This window comes from Podarcis vaucheri (assembly GCF_965113315.1).
Source record: "Podarcis vaucheri genome assembly, chromosome: 17".
Taxonomy (NCBI): domain Eukaryota; kingdom Metazoa; phylum Chordata; class Lepidosauria; order Squamata; family Lacertidae; genus Podarcis; species Podarcis vaucheri.
In genome coordinates, this window is record NC_138755.1 from 33,265,178 (window position 1) to 33,290,935 (window position 25,758).

Genomic DNA, 25,758 nt, shown 5'->3' on the forward strand with positions numbered 1-25,758 from the left:
AACAGTATTATTTACAAACTCCTCCAGACAGGGTCTGCATGAAATCTCCACACCTCTCACCTTCACAGTCAAAATAGAACTAACAGAAAAAACCAACCAACTGCCAACTGCCAATTTCCAACTGTCAATTGTCAACTACCACCTCCTTTCTCCATCTATTCTTTGTGAAATACATTTTCAATGAAATTACAAATACTAACAGCTCAACACCCTGAGCAAGTGGCTGCTGGTCAGATTTTTTATTTATTTTATTATTATTCTAGCATTGCAAACTATTCAATCAAGTGCTCAGCCATGTTCCTCCTTTCCCCTAAAACATAAAATGTTGAAAAATTGCAGTGGAGATTGTGAAGAATGGTGAATTCATCACGCCACAAGACAGCACCTCTAGGCAGATCTTTTAATATTAAAGTTCTACCATGTTATGGAACCTAAACAAAAACAAAAGCTTGCCTCAAAACAGAAGTAGCACACTCGTTTTACAAAAGCAGCAAAACTGCCTCTACCATTTTCACAGCACCAAACCTGTACACACTCCTTAAGATAACACAACCATAGCAACAGGAAGCCGATATAAGCAGAAATTAACAAGGACTGTAGAAACACAACTAAAAGTAGTTTTTTTAATAGCCAGCTAATTAAATTATGCCCATATACAGTAAATATAATAAACAGTACGCAATACGCAATTGTGTCTACCTACTCTAAAAGGTGAATGCCAAGAGATTCTGTTCCACTAAGCCATAATTTGTTTTATTGGCTCTGTCCCCAGTGTTTGGTGTTTTCTTAAAACTATCACCATATATATACATATGCTTTTTCTTCATTATTAGAAGCTTCCTTACAGCTCCCATTTCCCTCTGAATTTTTTTTTAAAGTAAGTTTATAAAAGGAAAGCTGACAGGGGTTATTTATGGAACTGGCTGACAGGGTAGAAAAAGGCATTAGAACTAGTAACTTGCCTACAAGGCCATCACTCCTGATCTCTCTTGAAATAGCAGCTAGGGAGAGACAGGTTTCTCCACACAAACCTCTCACCCTTTGCTTCCAGTGCCAGCCTGATGTAGGCTTAGAAGGTACCTGACAGCCCAAAAAAGCTCAGCACCAGGTATACCGGCCTCCCAAGGATCAGACAGCAGTGGCACATGTTCCCCAAGCCCAACAACTCGCCATCTGCCACATACAGTGGTGCCTCGCAAGACGAAATTAATTCGTTCCGCGAGTTTTTCCGTCTAGCGAATTTTTCGTCTTGCGAAGCACGGTGTCGGAAAAGTTTTGGAAAAGCCTCAAAAATCACCAAAAACCTCAAAAAAGGCTACCACACTATCGTATGGCTCCTCGAAGTCAAGTCGCAACTGTATTAACGGTGTTAAGAAAAAGGAAACAAATTTGCAAGACGTTTTCGTCTTGCGAAGCAAGCCCATAGGGAAATTTGTCCTGCGAGGCAGCTCAAAAACCGCAAAACCCTTTCGTCTAGCGAGTTTTTCGTCTTGCGAGGCATTCGTCTTGCGGGGCACCACTGTAATGGCGTAGGAGAGCTGATAATAATGCCAATATATTTCACATCTAGCAACCAATGTGCCCCTTTGGTTTCAGATAGTACATGGGTAGATGAGTGTAAAAAGCCCGGGACACAAATTTTCACATCCCTCTATGGTGGCTCATTTACCAGAAGTAATGTATTGAGTGTTAATTCTGGAAGTGTATACTTGATTCTGACCAAACTTAGCCTCCTAGGAGTATACACTTCCAGAGTTAATGCTAAATACATTGCTTCTGGTAAATGAGTCAACATAGCTGCTAGAGGGCTGTGAAAACTTGTGTCCTGTGCTTTTTAGACTCGTCTACCTGTGTACTATCTAAAACAAAAGGTGTGAAATACATTGGCATTACTTTCAGCTCTCCTGCCCCATTACCAAGCAGTGGCCAAAGGGAGCTGTGGAACGGCAGAAGCAACATCCCTCCAGAGTCCAAGCAATTTGCCACCGATGGGATTGCACGTTGGACTAGCCAGGAAGCAACAAGCCTGGTGGAACTTGGAGGAGATCCAGGAAGATACCTGGGGATGCAGGAAGATACCTGGGGACACTTTCAGCCCATGGACCTATAACCAGTGCAGCTGCATGGTGGCGGGCCAAAGGGGAGAAGCTGCCGCATTTGGGCTGCACCAAGGCTGCCCCCCACTTTTGTTGTTGCTTTTGGGGTGCCCCCTAGTGAAAGCAAGGCGCTCCAGGGGTGGGGACTGTACAATTTTGCCTCACCTTTTGGTGTGAACTTAAGTTGGCGAGATAGCAGCCCAAATAGCATGGCCCTGAAATGGACCAGATTTGGAAACAAGTGAAGTAATATGACTGGCAGAATCCGAGACCAGGGAGAAGAGTTGGTGGAAGAAGATTGGAGGAAATTTAAAACTTATTTGCAGAAGTACTGTAAAATTTTTGAATGCTGATGACATTGAAATGAATTGCAGGGGCTCTAGCAACAAGATAAAATGTAAGATTGGATTAATAATAGATAAACTAATAGGACACGAATTTGCTGAATTAATTATTAAAAGGGATACAAGAACGGGAGATGTGAGGAAGTCAGGAAAATAAGTTAACTAAAGATGAAATTAAGAAAGAGGGAATTTTTGTTTTTTTTTCTATATGTGTTTTTCTTTTTTCTTTTTTCGTGTTTAATTTTTGTATTTTGTAATTTTGTATTTTCTCTGTCTTTGTATTTTTCTGAACTTTTTTATTGTAAAAACTTAATAAAATATTGATAAAAAAAGGAAACAAGTGAAGTAATATCTATCTATCTATCTATCTATCTATCTATCTATCTATCTATCTATCTATCATCTATCTATCTATATTACATCTAAGGAGGAGGAGCCCAAAAGGTTAATAAACCCGTCGTATAAAATTTCCTAACTGTGCCACTGTCACTCTGGAAAAGAAAGGGTTTCCATGGAGTATTTAATTAACACACACATCAGTTGTTCTTAAACATTCTGCTTGTTTAATTTATTTGCTCAGCTTTGGCCACTGTTAACACAGGGCTTTCCTGGACTTGATGTAGTTCGTTAAAGTTTATTTTGTTGATAGAAATCTTGTGTGGTTTGGAAGATTTACACAATACACAAGTTTTTCCATCAACAAAATCAGAATGAAAATTAATTGCATTCTACAAGCCTGGTGGTTTTTAATATGTGGTCTAAGAAGAGAGAGGGGTTGTCTCCTGCCCTATAGATTTGCGTAGCAGGCTTGTGTATAGCTACTAATTTGGTCATCTGTGGCAAGTGAGAATTGCATTCTGTCAACCCTGAAAGGAAGCTGTTGCAAACTGGAAATGAGTTTACAGCCCCCCAAAGGACTAGTGTTGGTACATGTGGAAAGGTGGGCCATTAAACATTGCTGGCGGCTAGTAAGTTTTGAAGGTTAATCTGCATGGGTGCCTTAATGTGCTATTGCTCTACACTTAACATACTGCAAGACGCAGCTCACTTCTGCATCAGTGCAGGAAATTTATGGGAATGGTCACAGTCACGATCTATTGGTACTTTTTAAAAAAACAAAACAGTACAGTGGTACCTCAGGTTACATACGCTTCAGGTTACATATGCTTCAGGTTACACACGCTTCAGGTTACACACTCCGCTAACCCAGAAATAGTGCTTCAGGTTAAGAACTTTGCTTCAGGATAAGAACCGAAATCGGGCTCCGGCGGCGCGGCAGCAGCAGGAGGCCCCATTAGCTAAAGTGGTGCTTCAGGTTAAGAACAGTTTCAGGTTAAGAACGGACCTCCGGAACGAATTAAGTACTTAACCTGAGGTACCACTGTACCAGATTACAGAGAAAACTTTCCAGCTCCAATTTTCTGATAAATGTGTGTACACACCAAGAATTTTCTCCCTACAAAATACAGTGCTATTGAAGTATGGATGGTTGCCTCTCCACACATACTTGGTCGAACCAAAACCTACGTATTTAAACTTATCATCTCTGTTTGGTTCCCTTTGGTTCAAGAGGCAGCATTTGTCTTTTTCAATTTCTATATGATCCTTTGCACTGCATCTGGTCAGCCTGTCATCAAGTTTCCTGGGCAGCCTTAGGCAAATCATTCTCTCGGCCCAAATCCAAGAGAGGTTGTAAAGCTAAAAGTGGAAGCTGCCACGTATGCCACTCTAAGCCCCTTGAAGGAAGGGTGGAAAGTGTAACGAGCAAACCCAGATACCTGGCGTCTTCAGATAAATCAAAGTTTTGGAAGCTCGGTTTTAAATCAATGTCAGAAAGTCATATCAAAGACTACCCAACATCTGTGGGAAATGAGGTGTGGGGGGAATGAAATGGAAGATGGCGGAGGCTGGCGAGGCTGACTGATTGGAGCACTCCATGCTGAGACTTGTTCCCTAATTTATCATCAGTTATATAGTGCCATCAGCATAACTGGAGCATTTTTATGTTTAAAGCACAGGGCACTGCCTCACCTCTGCCTCTCAGTAAGTAGGTCCAATTTAAATGAGTTGTGCTAAAAAGCCACTTCCGCCTTAAAAGGAGGTGGGGTTGCGGGCTGCACGCCCCCACCATGCTCGCGGTGGCTGGCTCTCAGCCTCCGAGCGATTGAGGGAATCCCCGGCCACGTCATCCCCTGGACAGCCAATTGGCTGGCTCAGGGGGTGTGGCCTGCACTATTTAACACTGGCACAGCCAGGGATCTCCCTCTTTTGCTGCCTCCAGCTGCTCCGGTTTTCCCACCCTCCCACCCTTCAAGGTTTCGTCTTTGACCTTGCTATGGACCTTGGTTGGTTTGCCGTTAAGGGGCTGGGTAGGAATTTTTTCCACTTGGCAAATTGGCACCAGCCACTTGCTTTTTTGCCTTGTTGTTGTTGTTGTTTAGTCGTTTAGTCGTGTCTGACCCTTTGTGACCCCATGGCCCAGAGCACGCCAGGCACTCCTGTCTTCCACTGCCTCCCGCAGTTTGGTCAAACTCATGCTGGTAGCTTCGAGAACACTATCCAACCATCTCGTCCTCTGTCGTCCCCTTCTCCTTGTGCCCTCCATCTTTCCCAACATCAGGGTCTTTTCCAGGGAGTCTTCTCTTCTCCTGAGGTGGCCAAAGTATTGGAGCCTCAGCTTCACGATCTGTCCTTCCAGGGAGCACTCAGGGCTGATTTCCTTCAGAATGGAGAGGTCTGATCTTCTTGCAGTCCATGGGACTCTCAAGAGTCTCCTCCAGCACCATAATTCAAAAGCATCCATTCTTTGGCAATCGGCCTTCTTTATGGTCCAGCTCTCACTTCCATACATCACTACTGGGAAAACCATGGCTTTAACTATACAGACCTTTTTCGCTTTTTCGCCTACCTCGTAGCAAATCGTCACAACTTCCTTGGTATTGGCGGTTAGGCATTGGTATTGGTATTCTTATGTAGATGAAGGTGGAAGTGACATCACCTCCCCTGCATATTGAAGGGTAGTCCGATAAAGGATTCTGGGGGGCGTGGCCCTGTCCGAAGCCTATGGAGGTGTGGGCCCAAGGCACGCCCCCGAGCAGTGACCTCGGGGGAGATCCTAGTTGATGTGCATCAGCAGGACTCCGCCTACTCGTGGTTAACCCTTCCCGGACTTCAAGCGGACAGGCTGAAGCCGGATAGTCGGTTAGGACCAATACCTAAGCCAATACCGCTCATCACCTGTAACCAATAAAGTTGTGGCCTTATTTAGCCCAATTGTGTCATGTGTCTTTATTTCCACTGGGGGGGGAGACTCGCCACACAAGCACCGGCTCATATAGCATACCTTCCAATACTGGAGTGAGGGAAATCGGGATACAAACTCAATAGAAGCTGCAACCCCTCTTACTCACCCTCGGTTACCTCCCCCCTTCACTCCTTTATCCACCACCTACGCGGTGGCAGCCTCCACAGCCATCACACAGCCTCTGCCTCCACCATACTTCCAGAAGCTTTTGGAAGTATGTTGGCTGGAAAGCCGCCGCAGAAGGAGGAAGAAGAGTGGAGGCACGCAGGTGCAACTGACTCGGGCCACAGGCCAGGACGGGGGGGGGATTATTTTGGTCCGCCAAAAGGGGACATCCGAGATTGGGGTCAGAAGTTGGGGTGGCTTCTCTAAACCCAGGGTGTCCTGCTTAAAATGGGGCTGTGGTGTGGTATGGTATAGGGTCCACTGCAGACTTGCATCACATTTGAAAGGTGTCTATTCCATGTGCAGCCTTTTACAAACTCGGTATGCACAGCCAGTATGTATAGAGGGTTGTGCATTAGCTAAAAAGGGTATGCACCCTATAGCAATAAACTCTTTTTTACAAAAATCTGCATTACATTCAGGTCTTGGGGTCCAAAATGATATGACCTATTTATTCAAAAGCACAGCATGTTATTTATTTAAAGCAGTCCATAAAATACAGAATTCTTAACTTTGTTTAGTTAGTTTAGCTGCTGCGCTTCCAAGACTGGCCAATTGTGAACCAACTGCAATTGCTGCCATACTGAGTCAATCATCCTACAACCCTTCAGAGAAAAAGCCCACCCCACCCTCCCACTATATATAAGGGTCTGGTGACTTCTGTTTCAGTGTATCTGAAGAAGTGTGCATGCACACGAAAGCTTATACCCAGAACAAACTTACGTAGTTGGTGTCTAAGGTGCTACTGGACAATTTTAATTTTTTTATTTATTTCAGCTGCCATTCTGTTTTTGAGTGGGGCACCTCGGAGAGTTGGTGCTTACCTTTAAAGCTAGAGTGGCTGCCCTTCCAATATTGCTGGATTACAACTCTTACCATTCCTGAATATTGGGCCATGGTGGCTGTGGCTGAAGAGAGCTGGGAGTCCAACAACATATGAAGACCAAAGGTTAGCCACTCCTGCCTTAAAGCTTGGAACCTGAACGACTGCTTTCTTCCACCCAAACCTGTCTTGTGTACAGATGTCTCCACCAAAGGTTATTCTGCAGGTGCCGCAGGTCTCTGAAGTCAGGTGTTTGGCTCTCTTGACCATTTGGTGCCAGCTGGAAACCTTTTCATTTCCCCAGACCTCTGCTGTTTTAATATGTTTGTTTTGCTATTTTGGTTTGCTATTTTGGTTATTATGTTTTAATTGTTCTCATAGCCAGCTGCCTTGAGAGTACGTTTCTGAAGAACAGGATATACATTTTATTTTTTTTTTAATGCTGCAAGTTGCTAAAAGCTGGGAAATGACACAGATCGATGGTAAAACACATGCCTTGCATGCAAAAAGGACCCAGGTTTTATCTGCAGTACAGCTAGGGAAGATTCTTGCCTGAAACCCTGGAGAGACATTGCCAGTTCTTTTGTAGATCAGGATTAGCTAACCGGTGGTTCTCCAGATGTTTTTGAACTCCAGCTCCCCTCATCCCTGACCACTGACCATGCTCGAGGTTGACGGCAGTTGGAGCTCCAATAACATCTGGATGGCCACAGATTTTCCATCCCTGGGGTAGGCAATACTACATTGGCCGGACAAATGATCTGGCTTGCTATATGGCAGCCGCTTATGTTGCTAAAAGTATATTTTCTTTGCATTGAGAAATGACAGCTCTACTTATCCAGGAATAACATTATGCACATTTGTCTGCGTACAAGTGAATAGAGATAAAATGGCCAGCGTAACACTCTCATCACAAACATGCTTTTAAAAACAGCCACGCTTGCCAGATGCATTTTGACCTGGTCTCTCTCCCCCCCCCCATCAATATCAAATTACAAATATAAGTAGGTTAGAGTCACATAATGCAAATAATCCGGCTTACAGGGGCAGGCAGAAATTCACTTGGTATTTAATTCAGAGGCAATTCTCTCCTCTGCGAGTCTTCAGTTCTCTTCAAACTTACAGCCTGCTCAGTTTCACAGTGTTCTACAAAGCAAAGGCTCTGTCTCTTTTTCCAAAGGTTTGTAAGCTAGAATTTCATGAGGTTTTGAATAAACCTATTTTGTGCCCTTACTGCTGAATATAGCATGTAAGTGGACAACTCTTTAAACACAAAGCTGGACCAGAGATCCCCATTCAGGCTTCTATTGCAACTGGAAGGTCACTGAAACTGGAGCTTATAACAAGGGAGCTCAACTCCACAGCCTGGTCTTCAATGGCAGTGTTCCCTGGATCTTAACTACTTCCAACACAAGCTTATTCAGTCTGCCACAGGTTTCTATGCCTCTTGTTCCATTGTCCGAATGTCCTCACAATTAGAAAGCAATCCCAGGTATCTACCCTAAATCTGGTTGGCTGCAACATGAACCCATCATTCTTGTGCTCTCCACTGCCTGTAGGAAACTGGGCTCTTACTTTTATAACAGCATCCTTTCATATAGCAAAAAAAATGCTTCCATGTTCTATATTTGGTTGTTTCCACGAAAATCCACCCCAGTCCTTTTAGTTTTTCTTCTATCTAGAATCTTTGTAGATCATACTAGCAAACTTCCTGCCTTCCGGCTTTTAAGCGCCTGGAATTTTTGAGGAAGAACTGTCCCATGTCTGTCTCTTTTTTCCACAAAACAACCCCCATTTCCAGAAAGGTGGAAATGTACTTGGAATATTAGAATTCAGTTACTACTGAAAACCCTCTAGTGCAATTGTGACCAATCTGTGCATTCATGCCCTGCGGTTCACCCACCAAGTCCCATGTTGGGAGTTCCTTGCCTCTCTGGTGAACATTGCAAGCTTCAAGCATTTTCCTGATCTTGGGGGTGGAATACTCACCATGGCAAGCAAATATGCAGATCCATGGTATGACGTCAGCCCCGAAAAGTGACCTGCACAAGTGCATTCCACTTTAATGTCTTCCACATAAAGGTCAGCTTGCCCTGCCTTCCAATTACACAGCTGTCTTGAGTTAAAACTGATTTAACACAGGACTGGCTTCCCGTATCTATCCAAGTATCAGCTGACAACTAAGGTAGCCCTACAAAACAACTGGAGGAGGCTCAATTTGCACCAGAAGACAAATGTTTTAAGAGTTAACCCGGGGTTTGGGTGATCTTAAGTGTTATACATGGGCAGAAAAATTGTGCCGAGTCCCCCCCGCCCGCCCTTACTACTACAAGGAAGGCACAAGGACATGCAAGCTGCAATAAAAAACCTTGTGAAAGATACTTTTTTAAAAAAGAGGTAGTCCAAAAATGCCATAGCTATGGGAGGACGGGAAGGAGCAAGACAGAAACGCAACATAAGCAATCTAGCCAACATTTTTATAAAGGCACAGGAGACAATTCGCAACGTAAACACGGCTTGGAAGTCTGAACTGTCAGGCCCAAGTGTCAGCTGGGAAGATGAAGAACCATAAATACAAGATTAAAATATTTCATGGGGAAAGCCCCTGATGTGCCTATGGTACTCATTCACTTGTTCCTTTATGCAGCTGGTACATAAAACTGCCCTACTAATTTCAGTGGAACTTTCCCCTACTGCCAGGGATTGAGATGTTTAATAGCCGTGCCCACTCACTGTCCTCTCACATGCTGACTTTTCCCTTGGACACCATGGGCATTCCAATTGCCACATGAGGCCTGGCATTCTTAGATTACCTCAGCTATCTAAAAATTTATCATTTGCCTGACAATAAGTGTTGGAAGTGTAAAGAAACCGAGGGTACCTTTTATCACCTTTGGTGGACGTGCCCGAAGATTAAGGCTTTCTGGGAAATGATATATAATGAAATGAAAAAGGTACTTAAATGTACTTTCCCTAAGAAACCAGAGGCCTTTCTCTTGGGCATTGTCGGTCAATTGGTGTCAAAGAAAGATAGAATTTTCTTTATGTATGCTACGACAGCAGCAAGAATACTTATCGCAAAGTATTGGAAGACACAAGATCTACCCACTCTGGAAGAATGGTAGATGACAGTGATGGACTACATGACACTGGCTGAGATGACTGGCAGAATCCGTGATCAGGGGAAGGAGACGGCAGAAGAAGAATGGAAGAAATTTAAAATCTATCTTAAGGACTATTATAAACTTGATGAATGTTAGAATGTCGAGGTTTTGAGAGAAAGGGTTACAGCGATATAAGATTAGACTGAAGGAAAGATCAAGAGGACATATGTTTGACAGAACTATTTGGAGGTTGCTGGGAAATTTTAGACACGGGGATGCAGAAAGGGGAGGTATGGGGGAGTCTGAGAAACAAGGTTTATGAAAAAAAAGTTATGAAATTATACGTGTTTGTATGTCTTTTTATATGTTTGTATTGTTTTTAAAAAAAACTTTGTAAAACCAATAAAAATTTATTTAAAAAAAAAATAGATTACCTCAGCTATCTAGATTCATTTGACTCTGTCTACAACCCGCTCAGTCTACTTCTGGACTGGCTGTCCAGGATGGGAATCAGGCTCTCTAGGTAGCTATAGAATTCTGCCCCATGGAATTGTGTGCGTTTCAGCATCCACATGAATCCATTGAATGAGGTAATTCAGAATTTTTTTTGGGGGGGGGCTTCAACATGCTGATGACACCCATATCTACTTCTCCTCTGGTTCAGGCGAGGCTCTGCTGAAATATGGAGCGAGTAAAGAACTGAATGAGGGACAGCATAAATTGAATCCACAAAATACTGGGTATGGTTGACCAGATTTAGGGAGGTGATGTTCTAAATAGGGTTGCATTCCATTGCCTAAAGCGGAGATTATCAAGGTGACACCCATAGGTAGCACGGAATCTGTGCAAGCACTTGCTTCAACACCCACTAACCACCATAACCACACCTGAAAACTTGTCTAGAAACCAGGTTTCAAAGTTCTTTGCTAGGCCACATGTAGACTGACCACACACCCTTTCCGAGGGCAACTCTGATTGGATGCCAGCCCCATCCTTTCCATTCTGGATGGGAGCAAAGATGGGACAACATGATGCACAGACCAAGTGGTGGTTGTTGAGTTCAGGTAGGTTGCTATGGATTATTATAGTTTCGTATGTGAGAGGATGTCAAGAGGCACTTCCTTTTGAGTTATTCAATTTTCTATTTTGCAGAACTTGCCAACCATTTTATGACTGGCGTCCACAGCACATTCTCAGAAGTCAAAACATGCCCACAGGTCCCAAAAGGTTGGCAACCGTTGCCCTAAAGAGTCAGGTCCACAGCTTCAGTATTGGAAATCCCCGTGGCTCTGGCATGAAAGTAACTTTCATCAGGTGCAAGCCTTCCTGGGCAGAGACAGCTTGGCCAAAATCATTAGCATTCGGGCAACATCTTGTTTAGACTATTGTAATCCACTCTACACAAGGGCTGCCTTTGAAGACTGCTTGGGAATTTCAGCTGGCACAAGATGTAGCAGCTAGGTTGTTGACAGGGATTGGTCATATGGATTACATCGCATCAGTCTTGAAACAACTGCTCTGGGCTGCTGGTCTTTTGAAGTAGAATTCAGAGTGCTGATCTTACCTTTAAAGCCAGTACTCTAGGGACTCATTTATGAACGTGCCAGAGTATTAAGACTGACCTCAGAGGGCCTTCTCTGGGTCCCCCAAAAGCTTTAGGCGGGAGGCAGGCGGTGAGCAGGGTTAAAGCCTTTTCCACTTCAGCACCTGAGTTTTGGAAAGCTTCCCCCATGGGAGGCTTGCCTGGCATAATAAGCCTTGTTATTTTTGTGTGCCGGGTGCAGAATTTTGCTTTTTATTTTTCACTCTTTTATTATTCTGAATTCAAGGTGCTCTGCTGGTTTCAATAATTTTTATTTTATTGTTTTACATTTTGTAAGTCACTTAAACTGAACCATGAGGTATTAAATTCTTGCAATAAATAAAATAATAATAATAATAAACATTGCTTCCTGTAGTGAAAAACAAGAGTTTGTTTCTCTCTGTCTCTCTCTCACCACACTAAATCAGAAAGAGCTTAGCTAGCCCAGGGAATGAAGCTAGCTGAAGGAAAGGGAGAGGGGGGTCAATGTTATATTAATACCATTACATGTAATAGCATCTCTTAATGTGCTGGAATGATGTCACTGCGCAAGAACTGGAACTGGATTTATACACACTAAACAGCATTGTATGACCGCTAAGCGGAAACCGTTCTAGAGAAATTAGACGGGGCAGTTTTGTGGGATCTGGAAAACAGTCAAGAGACTAAACAATGGAGGGTAGCAGCATTGTTTGGGGAAGGAAAACAGATGAACAAATGTATCTGCAGATTGACAGTGCTTTGGCAGCATGAAGGCAAACTGAGGAGAAACAGGAGGGGGAGAGAATAAGGTGCCAATGACTGAACCAACACTTAAGCAACAGTAGTACAATACATGAGACCAGTGTTTCCCAAACATGGGTCTCCCACTGTTTTTGGACTACCATAATCCCTAGCTAGCAGGACCCACGGTCAGCAATCATTGGAACTGTAGTCCATTCAAGAGCCCTCCAGATGTTGTTGGACTACAACTCCCATCAGCCCCAGCCAGGATGACAAAGCGGCTCCAGGAATCTCAAGGCAGTGAATAACTCAGTGCAAGCTGTTGGTGACCTGCTGCTGCTACCCAAGTTACTAATTCACATATTATACTCAGCTCCACGGTCATTTGCCTTCTCTCTATGGAAAGGCAGCTTCTAACATTAAGAAACTCCTGCACAGAGTTATTGTGTGTTGGAGAAACATATGTAAATGATAGCATGATGATAGCACACATGTTTTGCTGTGTGCATGCAGGTAACAGGCACTACCAGGAAGCTACGATTGTGCTTCCTAGTGAATGAACATGAAGCAAAACAGAAAATATGCAGTTGCCACATGTAGAAGCATGGTTTTCAGTCAGACAGAAAAGCTGACCTTTGTTTAAGAATGTTTTCACCCTGCTGAAATGGCTTGTTGTTTAGTCATTTAGTTGTGACCGACTCTTCGTGACCCCATGGACCAGAGCACGCCAGGCACTCCTGTCTTCCACTGCCTCCCGCAGTTTGGTCAAACTCATGCTGGTAGCTTCGAGAACACTGTCCAACCATGGCTTACAGAGCAATAAAACAAGTTAGTTCCTGCCCCAGGGCTGTGTCCACACATTTAAAAACCTCATGTTAAAACCCTACTTCTTGTTCAATTCCAGGTTTGATCAGTACTGTTTTTATAGACAATGAGGTGCTGGAACTCACCATGAACGCCTCCCTTATAATGGCAATGGTGGCCACCTGAGAGGTGCCGGAACTGAGTCCTGGTGAAAGACAGCCCTGGGTTTGATGAAAAAGGCTGCTGCCTTAGATGGAAATCTCATGCCAGAGGTAATTAAGTTAGATTCTGGCCTGTGCTTTGCTTTCTTACCATGACAGACTAACAATGCAATTCTAGCCATGTCTCTTCAGAAGTAGGCCATATTGAATTCAACTGGGACTACCTCCAGGTAAGTGAGTTAGGACTGTAGCCCAGCACAGCTAACCTTCCTTTTTTAATGATAGATCCCCCTGGTTCGCTGTATTCTTTTCTTCCATTTGCCCTCCCCTTCCTCCTCACTGCTTGAAGGCACGCTGTGGTTTGGCACTGCCTCCCCAATCAGCTTTAATGCATTATGGAGCTATCACCACCCAGCGCTGGTCTCTTAATAATGCCAAATTTGATTAGCTCTTTCTCTTTCAAGGGCCTCCATCCTTCCTGCCCTGCTGTCCTTTTCACTGGCCTGGTTTACATAATCATCTCTCATTTGGTTAGCCTGTTCCCTGTGCACGCAACCCCGACACTCTCCCCTTCACATGATTAAACTAGGAAAGTCTCTTAATTAAACCACAGTTTCTCATTCTGTCCAAACCGGAAAACTATACTTAAAACCTTCAGTATAAGCTAGGATTGCAAAACAAAAACAAACAAAAAGGTGCTTCAAACTGTGGTTTGAGATCTTGGCTCGTCCAGAAACTGATAAACCATGGTTTTCCCCGTTCAGACAAACTAGAGTTAATTAGAGGCTTCCTGGTTTTATTGTTATGCAGCACAAACGGAGAAGAGAAGCAGCTGTATCAGCTTACGCGTATTTCATCTTAATAAGCCAATATATGATTGTCCAAACACAGTCCTCCAAAACACACATCTTAAGATTAACCAATGCCTTACTGTTTCCTAGAAGCAGGAAACCACTCCCAAATGAATACCACATGACTTGGTACACTGATTATGATAAACAGCAGCAAATTACTTTGTGTTTATACTGTACTTTGGGCACTTTGCTCGCCTTATCTCAGCAATCCTTTCTTGGAAGATAGTTTGTCTACCACTGTTGATCTTCTCCAGTTAATCTGCAGCTGTTGGAAGATTGTTGGACGGGCTCTGCGATGATCTCATAGTTCAGGCAGTGCCAACAGTGAGGGCTAAGATGTGGCCAGTACTCCATCCGAACTGACAATGCACCCTACCATCACACCGCAAACTTCAACAATCCGTAGAAGTTCATGGAAGACACAGAGTACCTCAGTAGACACACTGGTTGGAAAACAGTCCCTTGAAGGCACAATGTTTGAAAAACAATTTTGTTTTGGATGATCCTCAAAAGGGTCATGTAACTACACTGAGAACCAGAACTAATTACACATACTTTATTTATTTTTTAAATCCTGCCTAATTTTCAGAAGAGACTCCAGGCAGCTAACAAATCAAAACATTGTGCCATGTTAAAATATGTCACGAGTCGGGAATTCTTTGCCCCAGTTAAATAACTGTGACCGATATATATCATGCAAAACTAGCATAATGGAATAAAACTCTCTTAGCATCCAACGGCATCCTGGTGGCATAATTTTGAACTTGTTGCAGTTTCCACGCGGCAGTTTTCAAGGCCAGTCCCATGTAAAGTGTGTCCCAGTAGTCTAGCTACTAGAATGTGAATGATTGTTGAAAAATCCAAGGTTGTCTGGAAGAGCTGTAGCTGGCACCAAGCAACCTTCACTACCAATGCTGGCCACACATCTAACATGAGCAGCAGGTAAAAGGTAAAAGGTAAAGGACCCCTGGATGGTTAAGTCCAGTCAAAGGCGACTATGGGGTTGTGGTGCTCACCTCGCTTTCAGGCTGAGGGAGCTGGCGTTTGTCCACAGACAGCTTTCCAGGTCATGTGGCCAGCATGACTAAACTGCTTCTGGTGCAACGGAACACCGTGAAAGAAACCAGAGTGCATGGAATAACTGTTTACCTTCTCGCCGCAGTGGTACCTATTTATCTACTTGCACTGGTGTGCTTTCGAACTGCTATGTTGGCAGGAACTGGGACAGAGCAACGGGAGCTCATTCCGTCACAGGGATTCGAACTGCCGACCTTCTGATCAGCAAGCCCAAGAAGCTCAGTGGTTTAGACCACAGCACCACCCACATCCCTAGCAGCAGATAAAGCAACACCCCAAATCATGAACCTAATATTCCAGGGGTGTGTGCAGCTCTATCTAAACCTGGCTATAAACCCAAACCCAAGTACCACACCAATACTCCATTCACCTAGCAATACTTAAAATAAATAAGATCTTGTTTAACGTGCTGGACAGTAAGCTGGATCCAAAGATCCTGCAGGCACGTCTTCATGTAGAGGGTTCACTGATCAATTTCAGTGCCCCCACCCCTTACGATCAGCTCCTGAAAATTAGAATATATTTCAGAGCATCTATTTGAGGGGCATATGGAGTATGGCAGGAGGAACAGTGGAATTCTATAAGGCGGGGATCCTGGAACCAGGAGGCAATGGGTCTCTTGGGGTTCTGCACAGAGACAGATTGGATGTGTTCAGATGCCATACAAAAATGTGGCTTAACAAGACATGAACAAGCATACACTCCCTTTGTGCTCCCACACTAATACCTCACCCCTCTTCCTTCTGAATCATTTCAAGGCGGCATTTGGAAGTGTTTGCTTCCACTTTTGGCAAACCATGGTTTGCCATGTCATCCAAACTGACAAACTATGGTTAGTTTTAAAACAAACCAGCTTCAAGTCATGGTTTCTGAAGATGGCTTGTTTTAAGTTATCAATAATTCTGGGTCCGGGTGACAGGACAAGCTATGTTTAGCTAAAAGCAGAAGCATCCAAACTCCTCTTGGCGAAATGTGTCACCCTAGGAAGAGGATAGGCTTATTCAGGTGCCACTAAACTATAGTACAGTGTTTCCTAAACCTGGGTCTCTAGCTGTTTTTGGACTACAACTCCCATCATCCCTGGCTAGCAGGACCAGCGGTCAGGGATGATGGGAACAGTAGTCCAAAAAAACCACATGTAGACCCAAGTTTGGGAAACCCTGCTATGGTGTGACATCTGAACACAGCTTCTACACACAGGAATGACAGGCCCTCCTCCATACAAGGCTAACCAAATGTTTGCTGTAAGAACTCTCAAGGCAGAGCTGGGCATATTGCTACCTCATAATGAATGTTCAGCATCTGATGTTTATTTCCATCTTATAATTGATCTCAAGAAAGCAGACAGGCTTCTAGTGCTGAGGCCATCTGTGACTGAGCCCCAGAGAAAATATTATCTTTCCTGCACACTGTCAAGAAAGAGTCTGACCCAGTAGACTCAGGAGTGCCTTGCAGACAGAATGGGACATTTTAGCTCTCCAGGTGGTATTCAACGAACTTTCACCGAGAACAGACCCCACTGAAATTAATGTACATAGCTAAGTTAGGCCCATTAATTTCAATAGGTCTACTCTGAGTAAAATGGTTGGACTATTACCCTTCGCTTCAGCTCTACTTCTTCCAAGGAAGGATAGAAGGAGCGAGTGATGTGCAGACTGTCAAAAATAAAATAGCAGACACTAACTGGATCTACTTGTTCATTTCTAGCTCAAATTTCCAGTCTCCTTTATCTGTGTGTGGGGAAGGGGAGAAGTTATGTATCACCGGCACTGCATCTTTTAACATAGTGGAGACCCACACAATTTGTCATCAATCTACTACCCTTGCAGGGCGGCACAGCAAGGGCTCAATAGCCTCCTCAAAAGCTATTTCTAAATAACTTCCAAACTATTTTCATTAGTAGATTTCTATTCTCTTTCCCCACCTCGCTGTCTTTCTGGTAAAAAGACACAGGACCCTTGCTTTTAAACAACCCTGACTAAAGCCCATATATACCACTTAGACATATTTTATTATAATGACAATCAGAGCACTTAAAAATAATTATGCCCAATCACTGGAAAGGGGTCCAGAATGATATGAAGTTATGGTCTGATTTCAATAGATCTTTCATTGGAAGAAGAATGATTAAAAATGAAAAAATTCTCCCCTGCTTTTATGGCTGCTCTGCTGGCTTTAATGTTTTGTTTTATTGTTTCTTGTTGCATGTACTACAAGAGTCTACGAAAGCCTTCAGAGACCAGAGTCTTAATTCCTACAATACTTGAATAAAGTGAGTTCAAGAACCATGCCTTTCTACCAATACTTCCAATTTTTTTTGTTTGTTTTTTTTAGCAGAGGTTTAGTGGGTTAGATCCAGAGAAGCAGCTGGAGTCAGTTCCTCTCATTTGGGGGATTCACTGATGTCCTCCTGTCTGCTCTCTCTCCTAATGAAAACTACGGTAGCTTCAGAGGATTCGGAAATCCTCTAGATTAGCTACTTAAGGGACATTTGTAGTGTTGGGTTGGAGTAACAGCAACCCACCCTGTACCTCCTGTGTGGGCCGCAGGATGTGTGGATCCAAGACTATATTACCTGGACAAAAGACAGAGTTTGAATTTTAACAAAAGGTATCCTCAGAGGAATTTTCCAAAATATCTGAAGTGCACCCTACCTTATTGGAAGAGCGAATAAAGTGGTAGATGTTTAGATAGAATAGAGACCAGAAAATATTTCAAAACTTCAACACTTTTTATTCACTTACATGCAACAAATATTAGAAGGCAATTACCAATGCAACCCATTGTCATTTGACAATACAGAACTAAGATCCATGTTGCAGGTGTTATTTCAGCACACAAAGGTGATTCTTTTTTACACACACACACACATACATTGAATTCATGTGCCTCATGAGATCTTCACAATACAGCGAATCACCTATAACATCCCTTCTTAACGCAGTGTTACCCGTAAGTTATATGGCGGCATTTCTCAATAAAAAAAATTATCAGCAATATTTTCTTACACATCTTGTTGCCCGGTTGACACATGCAAAGGACAGGAAAGCAAGAAAATATGAAGAAAATGAAATGGATTAGAAAAGCAATGGACCTCATGACATGCTATGTATGTTTCCTCAGTTCAGTGGGACTTATTCCCAAGTGTGCCTGGACTGCACCCTCAGTTAAACGAACAGGGTAGAAAGGTTCTATATTACTGTATTAGCGCTTGAAGCCGGCAGATCTGTTGCTCATTATTTAGCAGGTGCCCTCTCTGTTTCTTAAACTAACCTTGTCTTTATGAACAAGCTATAATAAGTATTTGATTTGCTTTCTTCTCTTTCCATCAGTTTTATAACAATGTTGTTTTCAGTTTTATTTCTATGCTACGGTTCCCATCGTCATTTTGTTTCACGTTGCTTTTGCTTATTTCATTTTATGTCCCTTTTATTTTAAAAAAACCTAACAGGAAAAGGAATCTGATTAAGGCTGCAATCCTACGCACAACTACCTGAACACAACAATACTTACTTTGAAGAAAACAGCACCATGTAGTACCTTGTTTTTAAGAAGACCCCCCTCACTGACACACACTAAAGCATGAAATTGGCAGTCCTTGTTATGATCAGTTTTGCTGTCCTCACATTTCACAGCCGCTGTGCTTCCCAGATGATGAGACTAGTTGGAGACTGCAATGGAAGAGAACCACACCCCCACAGCAAGCTCTGAATCATATCCCATGTTACCAGGAGCCTTGTTCACATTGCTCAGAGGCTGTTAAACCCCCCAACTAGCTTGGCATTTCAAAGACGCATCAGCAGAGAGATTTATGCTTCCCCCACAGAGCTGAGAATACTAAACAGTGGCAGATTGAGCAAGGCAAGAGCATTGCAATGCGTCCTACTCTACCCAGACTCAATAACGTTGTGCAGTCAATCTGGAGGGGGGAAGGAAAGAGACAGCACAGGTGTGTACGCATGAAAACTGCAGTCAAGTCAACAACAGCACAGCCATAAACAAATTTATTCAATTAAAAAAGCCCCACCCACTTGGGAGAATTATGATCTTCAGATTGCAGGCAGAGGAGGGGAGCTCACGGCAGAGGTGAGATTTTAAGTGGGGGATATCTCCACCGCCATCAACCATCCATGACTGCCACTTTCTTCTGCACAATTTCAGCAGCAGAACCCTTGTGGGAATATGCATAAACTTGATCCTTCACAATATTGTTTGCTTCAGGCACTTGGTCCTAATTTGCCTTAAAAGTCTCCTAAACAGATAATTACGAGCAGTTCGGTTAAATGCTTGGCCAGCCAAGAGTGGGTGTCACCGGGGAGGGCGCTTGTTATTTTAGGAGAATGCGTGGGTGATACGGAAAGGAAGATCATCAGATGCAGTGGATTCGTATGCAGGAGAAAGAGTGCAGTATGTTTGGGGACGCAGATGAGACTGGTTTTGGTTTAGATTAATGGGTAACATACTTGAACTATGCCACCTTTGACTACGTGCTGAAATGCTATAAGGAAAAGGCTTCAACAGAGACAGGCTGGGAACAGAGGAGTGGTAGGAGGCACCAGTTGAGGAACCACCAAAGGAAGAAGGCTGAGAGCCTGGAGAGTGGCGGTGAGACAACGATGAGTGGTCAGAGGGAGAAGACTGGGAAGAGAAGGTGTCGGAAGCTGGCACCTTTGAAGAACTCAGGAAGGGGGAACTAAAAGGTGACATTATCAATTACTCTGAGTAAACAGAAGCATATGTTGATGTGTCATGGACTGGGTAGACTCAGAGGAATGGTGGGAGGAACCAGCTGTGGAACCAGCAAGGGAAGATTAAGTGGTCAGAGGGATAAGACTGAGAGAAGGAGGTGTTGGAAGAGGTATCAGGGCTTAGGGACCAGAATCAGAGGCAGAAGCTGAAGAGGAGGGAGGCCAAGAGGCAGAGATGAGTCTACCTGGTGAAGAAACCAGGGTGTCTCCCACTCCTGCTGCAACAAGCTCCCTTCCACACTGGTCTCCCGGGTCCAGAAGAGGTTTGAGGAGAGCAGTGGCGTAGCGTGGGTTGTCAGCACCCGGGGCAAGGCAAGTAATTTGCGCCCCCTAACCCGTGGATTTGCGCCCCCTAACCCGTGGATTTGCGCCCCTAACCCTAACCCCCAGATGTTGCGCCCGGTGCGGCTGGCCCCCCCTGCACCCCCCACGCTACGCCACTGGAAGAGAGGGAGGAGCAGAGACAGGAGTGCCGGCTGAGTCTCAGATTGCTTGGGAAGCACCCGGGATAACCACAAGTCTTAGGCAGCTGTGGGAAGGCGAGGAGCTTCACTCCCCACAACTGGGGAGTGGGGCAAGACCTACTGGGCAAGACACAACATGGGGCAAGACCTACTGGGAAGAGGTGCTGTGCTCTTCAGGCCTGGCATAACTGAGCAGCCTTGTTTCTTCTATTACAAAGTTAACTTCACTTGCTCTGTGTAATTTATTGCTCACCTGACAACAAGACAGAAAGTATTATTGGGCCAGAGACAAGCAAGATTTTTGAGAGCTGAAGTTAGCATGATGAGAGTAGTTCAAAGATGGAGAATCTTCCTTCCCCCCCCCTCAAGGACACATTCCCTCAGGGGTTATACCTCTGGGGCTGTGTGCTGCAGCTGGTGGTCAGTGATACCAAAGTCAGATGATTCACTTTCCACATGAATCACATTAGATCTAGGGGTGCATATGGTCCCTTGAGCCACAGGCTTCCCATCACTACCAGAGATCTAGGAGAAGATCTAGAGTCACACACAATGACTACCATCACAGTCCTTACTGGCAATTTTTGTGAAGAATTAACCTGTTCCCCCACTCTCACATCCAGATGGTTTGCACCACAGAGATTTTCCAAGAAACAGAGCAATGCTACCATAGGAATCTATAGCTAATGGTGGCATTCCATTCTTACCAGAAGTTCAGACTGCATCTCATTTGAGGCCTGGAGTGGCTAACTGGTGACTCTCCAGATATTGTTGGACTCCAACTTCAATCAGTCAGCACAGCCTGGTTGCAGCCTAACATCACCTGCAGGGCCACAGTCCAGGCTTACCCAATGAAGTGCTCTATAGAGATCTTTTTGGACTACAGCACCCATCATCCTTGACCACCAGTAATGCTGGCTGGGGCTGATGGGAACTGTTGTCCAAAACATCCAGAGGACACAAGGCTGGGGAACACTGGGTTAGCCTATATTCCAGATTTTGTTTATACCTGTGTGAATGACAATGTCATTATTACCCATGGTGTTAACATTCATTCCTTTGCTCAACCACCCCCTGGCTCAAACCGGTTGCAGATCACCTCCCATAAATATGTTGCTATTTTCAGCTTAACACATTAGAATCTGAAAGACAAATAAACAAAAGCAACATACTCCAACTATACCCATTGGTTGCAGGATATGGTGTGACAGAATGTCAAGGCACTATAAAAACCTATCAGATCTATTTATCTAAAGGCAATCGTGGGATGGATGTGCACAGCATGGACAATAGCTACCAGTGCATTGTGAAAGCTTTTTCACAGCCTTTAAGATAGCCTTTAAGAGCAGTCCAGATGTTTTAGCCTACCTGCCTATCAGCCCTTCTAAACCCTTGCAAACATGGGGAAAGCAGTACATGGGGGAAAGGGTTAGGGATGCAATCCTATACACTCCTGGGGAAAAGTCCCACTCAAATGAGACATACTTCTTAATAGCCATGGGTAAGATATCACTGCAAGCATTCCTCCCTGCCACTTTTCTGCTGCAAATCACGCCCTCCCCCAATTTTCACAAGTAGTTTCAATCAATAGCAGCAACCAGTTGACTTTAATATATGCTTGCCTTTAGTGTGTCACAGCAAAACCAGTAAAAAATCCTATATCAACTTGGTAGTCTGACGCCTTTATGATGGCAACAGGGTGGGTTTTTTGGGTGTTTTTTTGCAAATGATGCTGCTTCATCAGGTGCATGGGCAACTTTTCAAGGGGATCCTAACATGCTAATAAGCAAGGGATCACCCAATGTGAAGGTGCTTCCTTGAGATCTGGTGGGACACCTTAAAACTAAGTCCAAAATACTTCCATCCCTACAGCTCAACGTTCTGTTATGTGGCTGTCAAATGCATACATTTAACACTACAACAGTCACTTTACAAAATATTGAAATTTTAGAATAAAGGTCAGTCTAAGCATTTGAGTGACGGAGGCAGGAAATACCTAGACGCCATTCACGGGGATGCAGCACTGAAAGCTCTCCTACGTAAGTATCACTGAAGGGAACAGAAGCTTCACAAGACAGCTGTTGCATTAATGAATGGCTCCTACCTGGGGCTTATCGATCCAGATTTGGTTGTCTCCCGCTCTGCCACCAAAGGTTAGGGCCACTAGTAAGAGTCACCAGATTCCCTACACTGGCAAAGTCATGAGATCTTACTTCCAAGGAAGTGTATAGTAGAATACCAACACTAGCAATTGCTAGAAGAAAACTCTGACATTAGAGAAAAAATTAGGGTACAACTCCATTTCAGCAACGCAGGACCGCATCCTTAGTACGTGGCACAACACACTGTATGTTGTGGAAGCTCGGCAGTGGAACACCTACTTCATGCACAGAAGGTTCCATGTTCTACCCCTGGCATCTCAAGGTACGGCTGGGACAGACCCACCTTAAACCCTGGAGAGGCACTGCCAGTCAGCCAGCAACACTGAGCTAGATAAATGATCTGACTTAGTGTAAGTCAGCTTCCTATGTTCCTATATAGCACATTTAAGGGGTGAGGGTTCTCAGGTCTCTTGTGTCACTGCCCATACTGAGGCCACAGGTACTGTACCTATTAAGCAGGTGCCATGAATCTGGGGGAAGCAAGGCTTCCATAGCCTCCAAACAAATTGCTACCTATAATGTCCTCTTTGACACCTTATTCAAGAAAGCACCAATTCCCTGCTGACGACTGCTATGCTTTCTGAAGTGTAGATACAGGGAGGAGATGTATTGGTTACTAGGAAGAAGGAAGAGATGCAGTCAGTCAGTCAGGACACCTTCAAATCTTCTGCCAAGCCACCAAGTTCATTGGGTGGGCAACGAAACAGGCAAGTCATGGCATTCCTGAGCATGTTTGCTTGGAAATAACAAGAGTCTGTGAAGGGACTGGCAAGTGCAGTTGCAATTGCTGCCTCCGTCTAATTTACTCTTGCGTCGTGAGGGTGAAACGGGATCTATATTGCAATGCACCACGAGCCCCTGAGATCTGGCAGGGAAGGAATGTTAAACAAACGCGGAAGAGTAATTTAACTGATATGCCAAACATCGCACAGGGGGAAAGAGGCAGAGCTTTTGGGTGAAAAGCATTTCAGTGCCAGAGTCGGAAAAGCTAAATGGCAGCACCACCACTAATGGACAATGTGGGTGGGGCACAATCCACTGGGATGGCTTTCCTGGGCAATACTCATCCAACCAATTTTCTGCATCTTCCTCCCTTTTGCACTGAGTCTTCCTGGAAGGTTGTGGCACATGGGTCAAAAGCCCAGCTCTTAAGTGGTACCCAAACCCACCCTGATACGCCTCGTGCCTGGAAGGGCCTTTGCAAAGACTCATCCCAGAATATGTCCTTTTCGCTTTTGCAATTCTTTGGAAATGCCTGAGGCTGCAGCCCGCAAACCCCACTGGGGACCGTGGTGGGCGGGTGCCATTCGATTCTAGAGGGATGCAAGGAGCTGTGTAGCAGAAGCAAGCGGGGGTGCCCTTGGCAAGGCGCTCGGGTCTTGTGGGAGGGATCCAGTGGCTGCTCCTTCTGCTGAGGCGTGGGCAGCCACGGGGAGGGAGGGATGAGCAGCCATCACTGCAGTGATATGGAGAATCTGATAACAATAACCACGAAGGGGAGGGGAAGGGATCAGCTGGCGACCCAGGCGCTGGTGGGAAACTCACTCAAGGAGTGGTGGAATGGTCTGGCCACTGTCATTCCTTATTCTTTACATTAAGGCTTTCTCCATCCATCCATCTCCACGCCAAAGGCACCTAGGCCAGCAAGCTACGGGCATTCCTGGGGGAAGACGGAGGCGGTGACTATCCTCTCCTTGTCACAGGGAAGCACACCTCCTGCCTCCGAGGGCGCCTGCCGCCGCTGCCAACCCCTTGGGGATGGGGGACTCTCATCATGGCAGCAGGTGAAAAGCAGCCCGGGCTGCAAAGGGGAGACCCCGCACTCCAGACGTGCGGCCAGCCAGCTAGACCCCCTCCCTCCCCATTCTTCCAGACGGGGGCAGACGGCCCTTCCAGCCCAAGGCCCCTCCTTCCCCGCCTGGCTCGCCGCGGCGCTTCTCCGCCCCTCCTTACCGACAGTCCTGGAGCCGATGCAACCCATCCTTCCTCCGGCCCGCGGGGCTCCCTCGTCGGGGAGGGCGCGCAGGAGCAGGTGCGGCAGGCGGCGGGGGAAGCGGCCGCCGCAGCCTGTGCGCACCGAAGCAGAAGGCGGCGGCGGCGGCGGGAGCGGGGGCTGCGGAGCGGGGGCTCCGTCACGGCGAGTCCCCAGGGCGGCCCGCCGGGGGCCCCGCAGGGCTGCTCATCCCCGCGCCGAGGGGCGAAGGCGCGCGCGAGCCCGGCAGGCCGAGGCGCCCCGAGGGAGCCGCGCGAGACGCTTCCCCGACGAGCAGCCAGACCCGCCTCCTGCCGTCTCCCTCGCTCTCTGCCCGGCTCGGTGGAAGGAAGATGCTCCCGGGGCTCACGAGGGAGGGAGGGAGGCGAGGAGGGAGGAGGGCTCAGATTGGGTAAACAGCTCCCGAGCCCGGCGCGCCGCTGCCATTGGCTGAGCCGGAGCCGCGGCGGGAGGAAGGAGGGAGCGGGCGGGCGAGGAGCGCAAGGCGGCAAGGAGACGCGCGCTGGTGCTGCGGGGGGGGGGGCTGCCTGCCAGCCAGCTAGCAGCCGGCCTGGTACACGCCCTGCCATGCGGGGGGGGGGGCAGGTGGGTGCAGAGGAGAAGCTGCAAAGCGGCGTGTTGGCACGTTCACACGAGAAAGCAGAGCGGGTCTCCGCTCTTTACCAGGGGGCCATTTTGAGGCACGCCGCCGTACGAAGCGGCACCGAGGAGCAAACGGAGCGCGCGGGTGGGTGGAGAAAGCCAGCCAGCCGTGAGGATTCACACGGGTTGTTGCGTCTTCTCCTCCCTAGGAGGTGGCGTGGCGGCCATCTGCCACGGATGCTTCCCTCGAGGTTTCTGTATTGCAGGGGGTTGGACTAGACGACCCTGGAGGTCCCGTCCAACTCTACGGTGGCATCGTGGCGGGGGTTCAGACGAGACGCCAGGGTCGTCGCCTCGGGTCAAGGGTCGGGGAGGAGAGTCCAGCAGGCGTCGTGATCCGCACCTGTCCAGAAGCAGAGCCGCCGCTGGTCGGCTGCGGCTGCCGTGCCTGTGCGTGCGCCCACCTGGCTCCCGGGAGAGGGCACTGCGCACTGAAGGGCAGCCGGCGGAGAGCGGCTACGACTGCAGTCGTCTTCGGCCTTCGCCGGCGAGGAAGCCCACGCCTAACGCGAGTCGACGGGCGCAGGAGGGCGCTGCAGGAGAGGAAGAGCGAGGCCCGTCGGGACAGAGGGCGCGAGAGGGATAGGCGAGGCCAGCTCCCGGGCATCGCACGTCCCATAGCAGCCAACGCCTAGGGGCCGAGGGACCCCCAATAAAATATTGGAGCGTAGGGGTGCCCACTTGAATGAAATATTGGGGAAGTGGGTAAGCC

The 25,758-nt window shown here is 46.1% G+C and overlaps 1 protein-coding gene and 1 long non-coding RNA gene across 4 annotated transcripts in view; one reads left to right on the top strand and one right to left on the bottom strand.

Annotated features, from left to right (window-relative positions):
• The window catches only part of FAM131B (family with sequence similarity 131 member B), a 51,376-nt gene extending 26,887 nt beyond the window's left edge, over nt 1-24,489 (bottom strand). Inside the window, exon 1 of one of the 3 annotated variants that reach the window (XM_082205041.1) lies at nt 24,365-24,489. In XM_082205041.1, the coding sequence (XP_082061167.1) occupies nt 24,365-24,392 (28 nt within the window). In that variant the 5' untranslated portion in view covers nt 24,393-24,489. Of the gene's footprint in view, nt 1-18,550; nt 18,643-23,956; nt 24,055-24,364 lie in introns of those variants that run through there. The other 2 variants (XM_082205040.1, XM_082205044.1) reach the window with 2 other exon arrangements.
• Nucleotides 11-15,621, top strand: LOC309522171. The gene is made up of 3 exons (XR_014214943.1): nt 11-229; nt 13,046-13,217; nt 14,215-15,621. It is a non-coding gene; the product is annotated as an uncharacterized lncRNA (long non-coding RNA).
• Nucleotides 24,490-25,758: the final 1,269 nt, after the last annotated feature.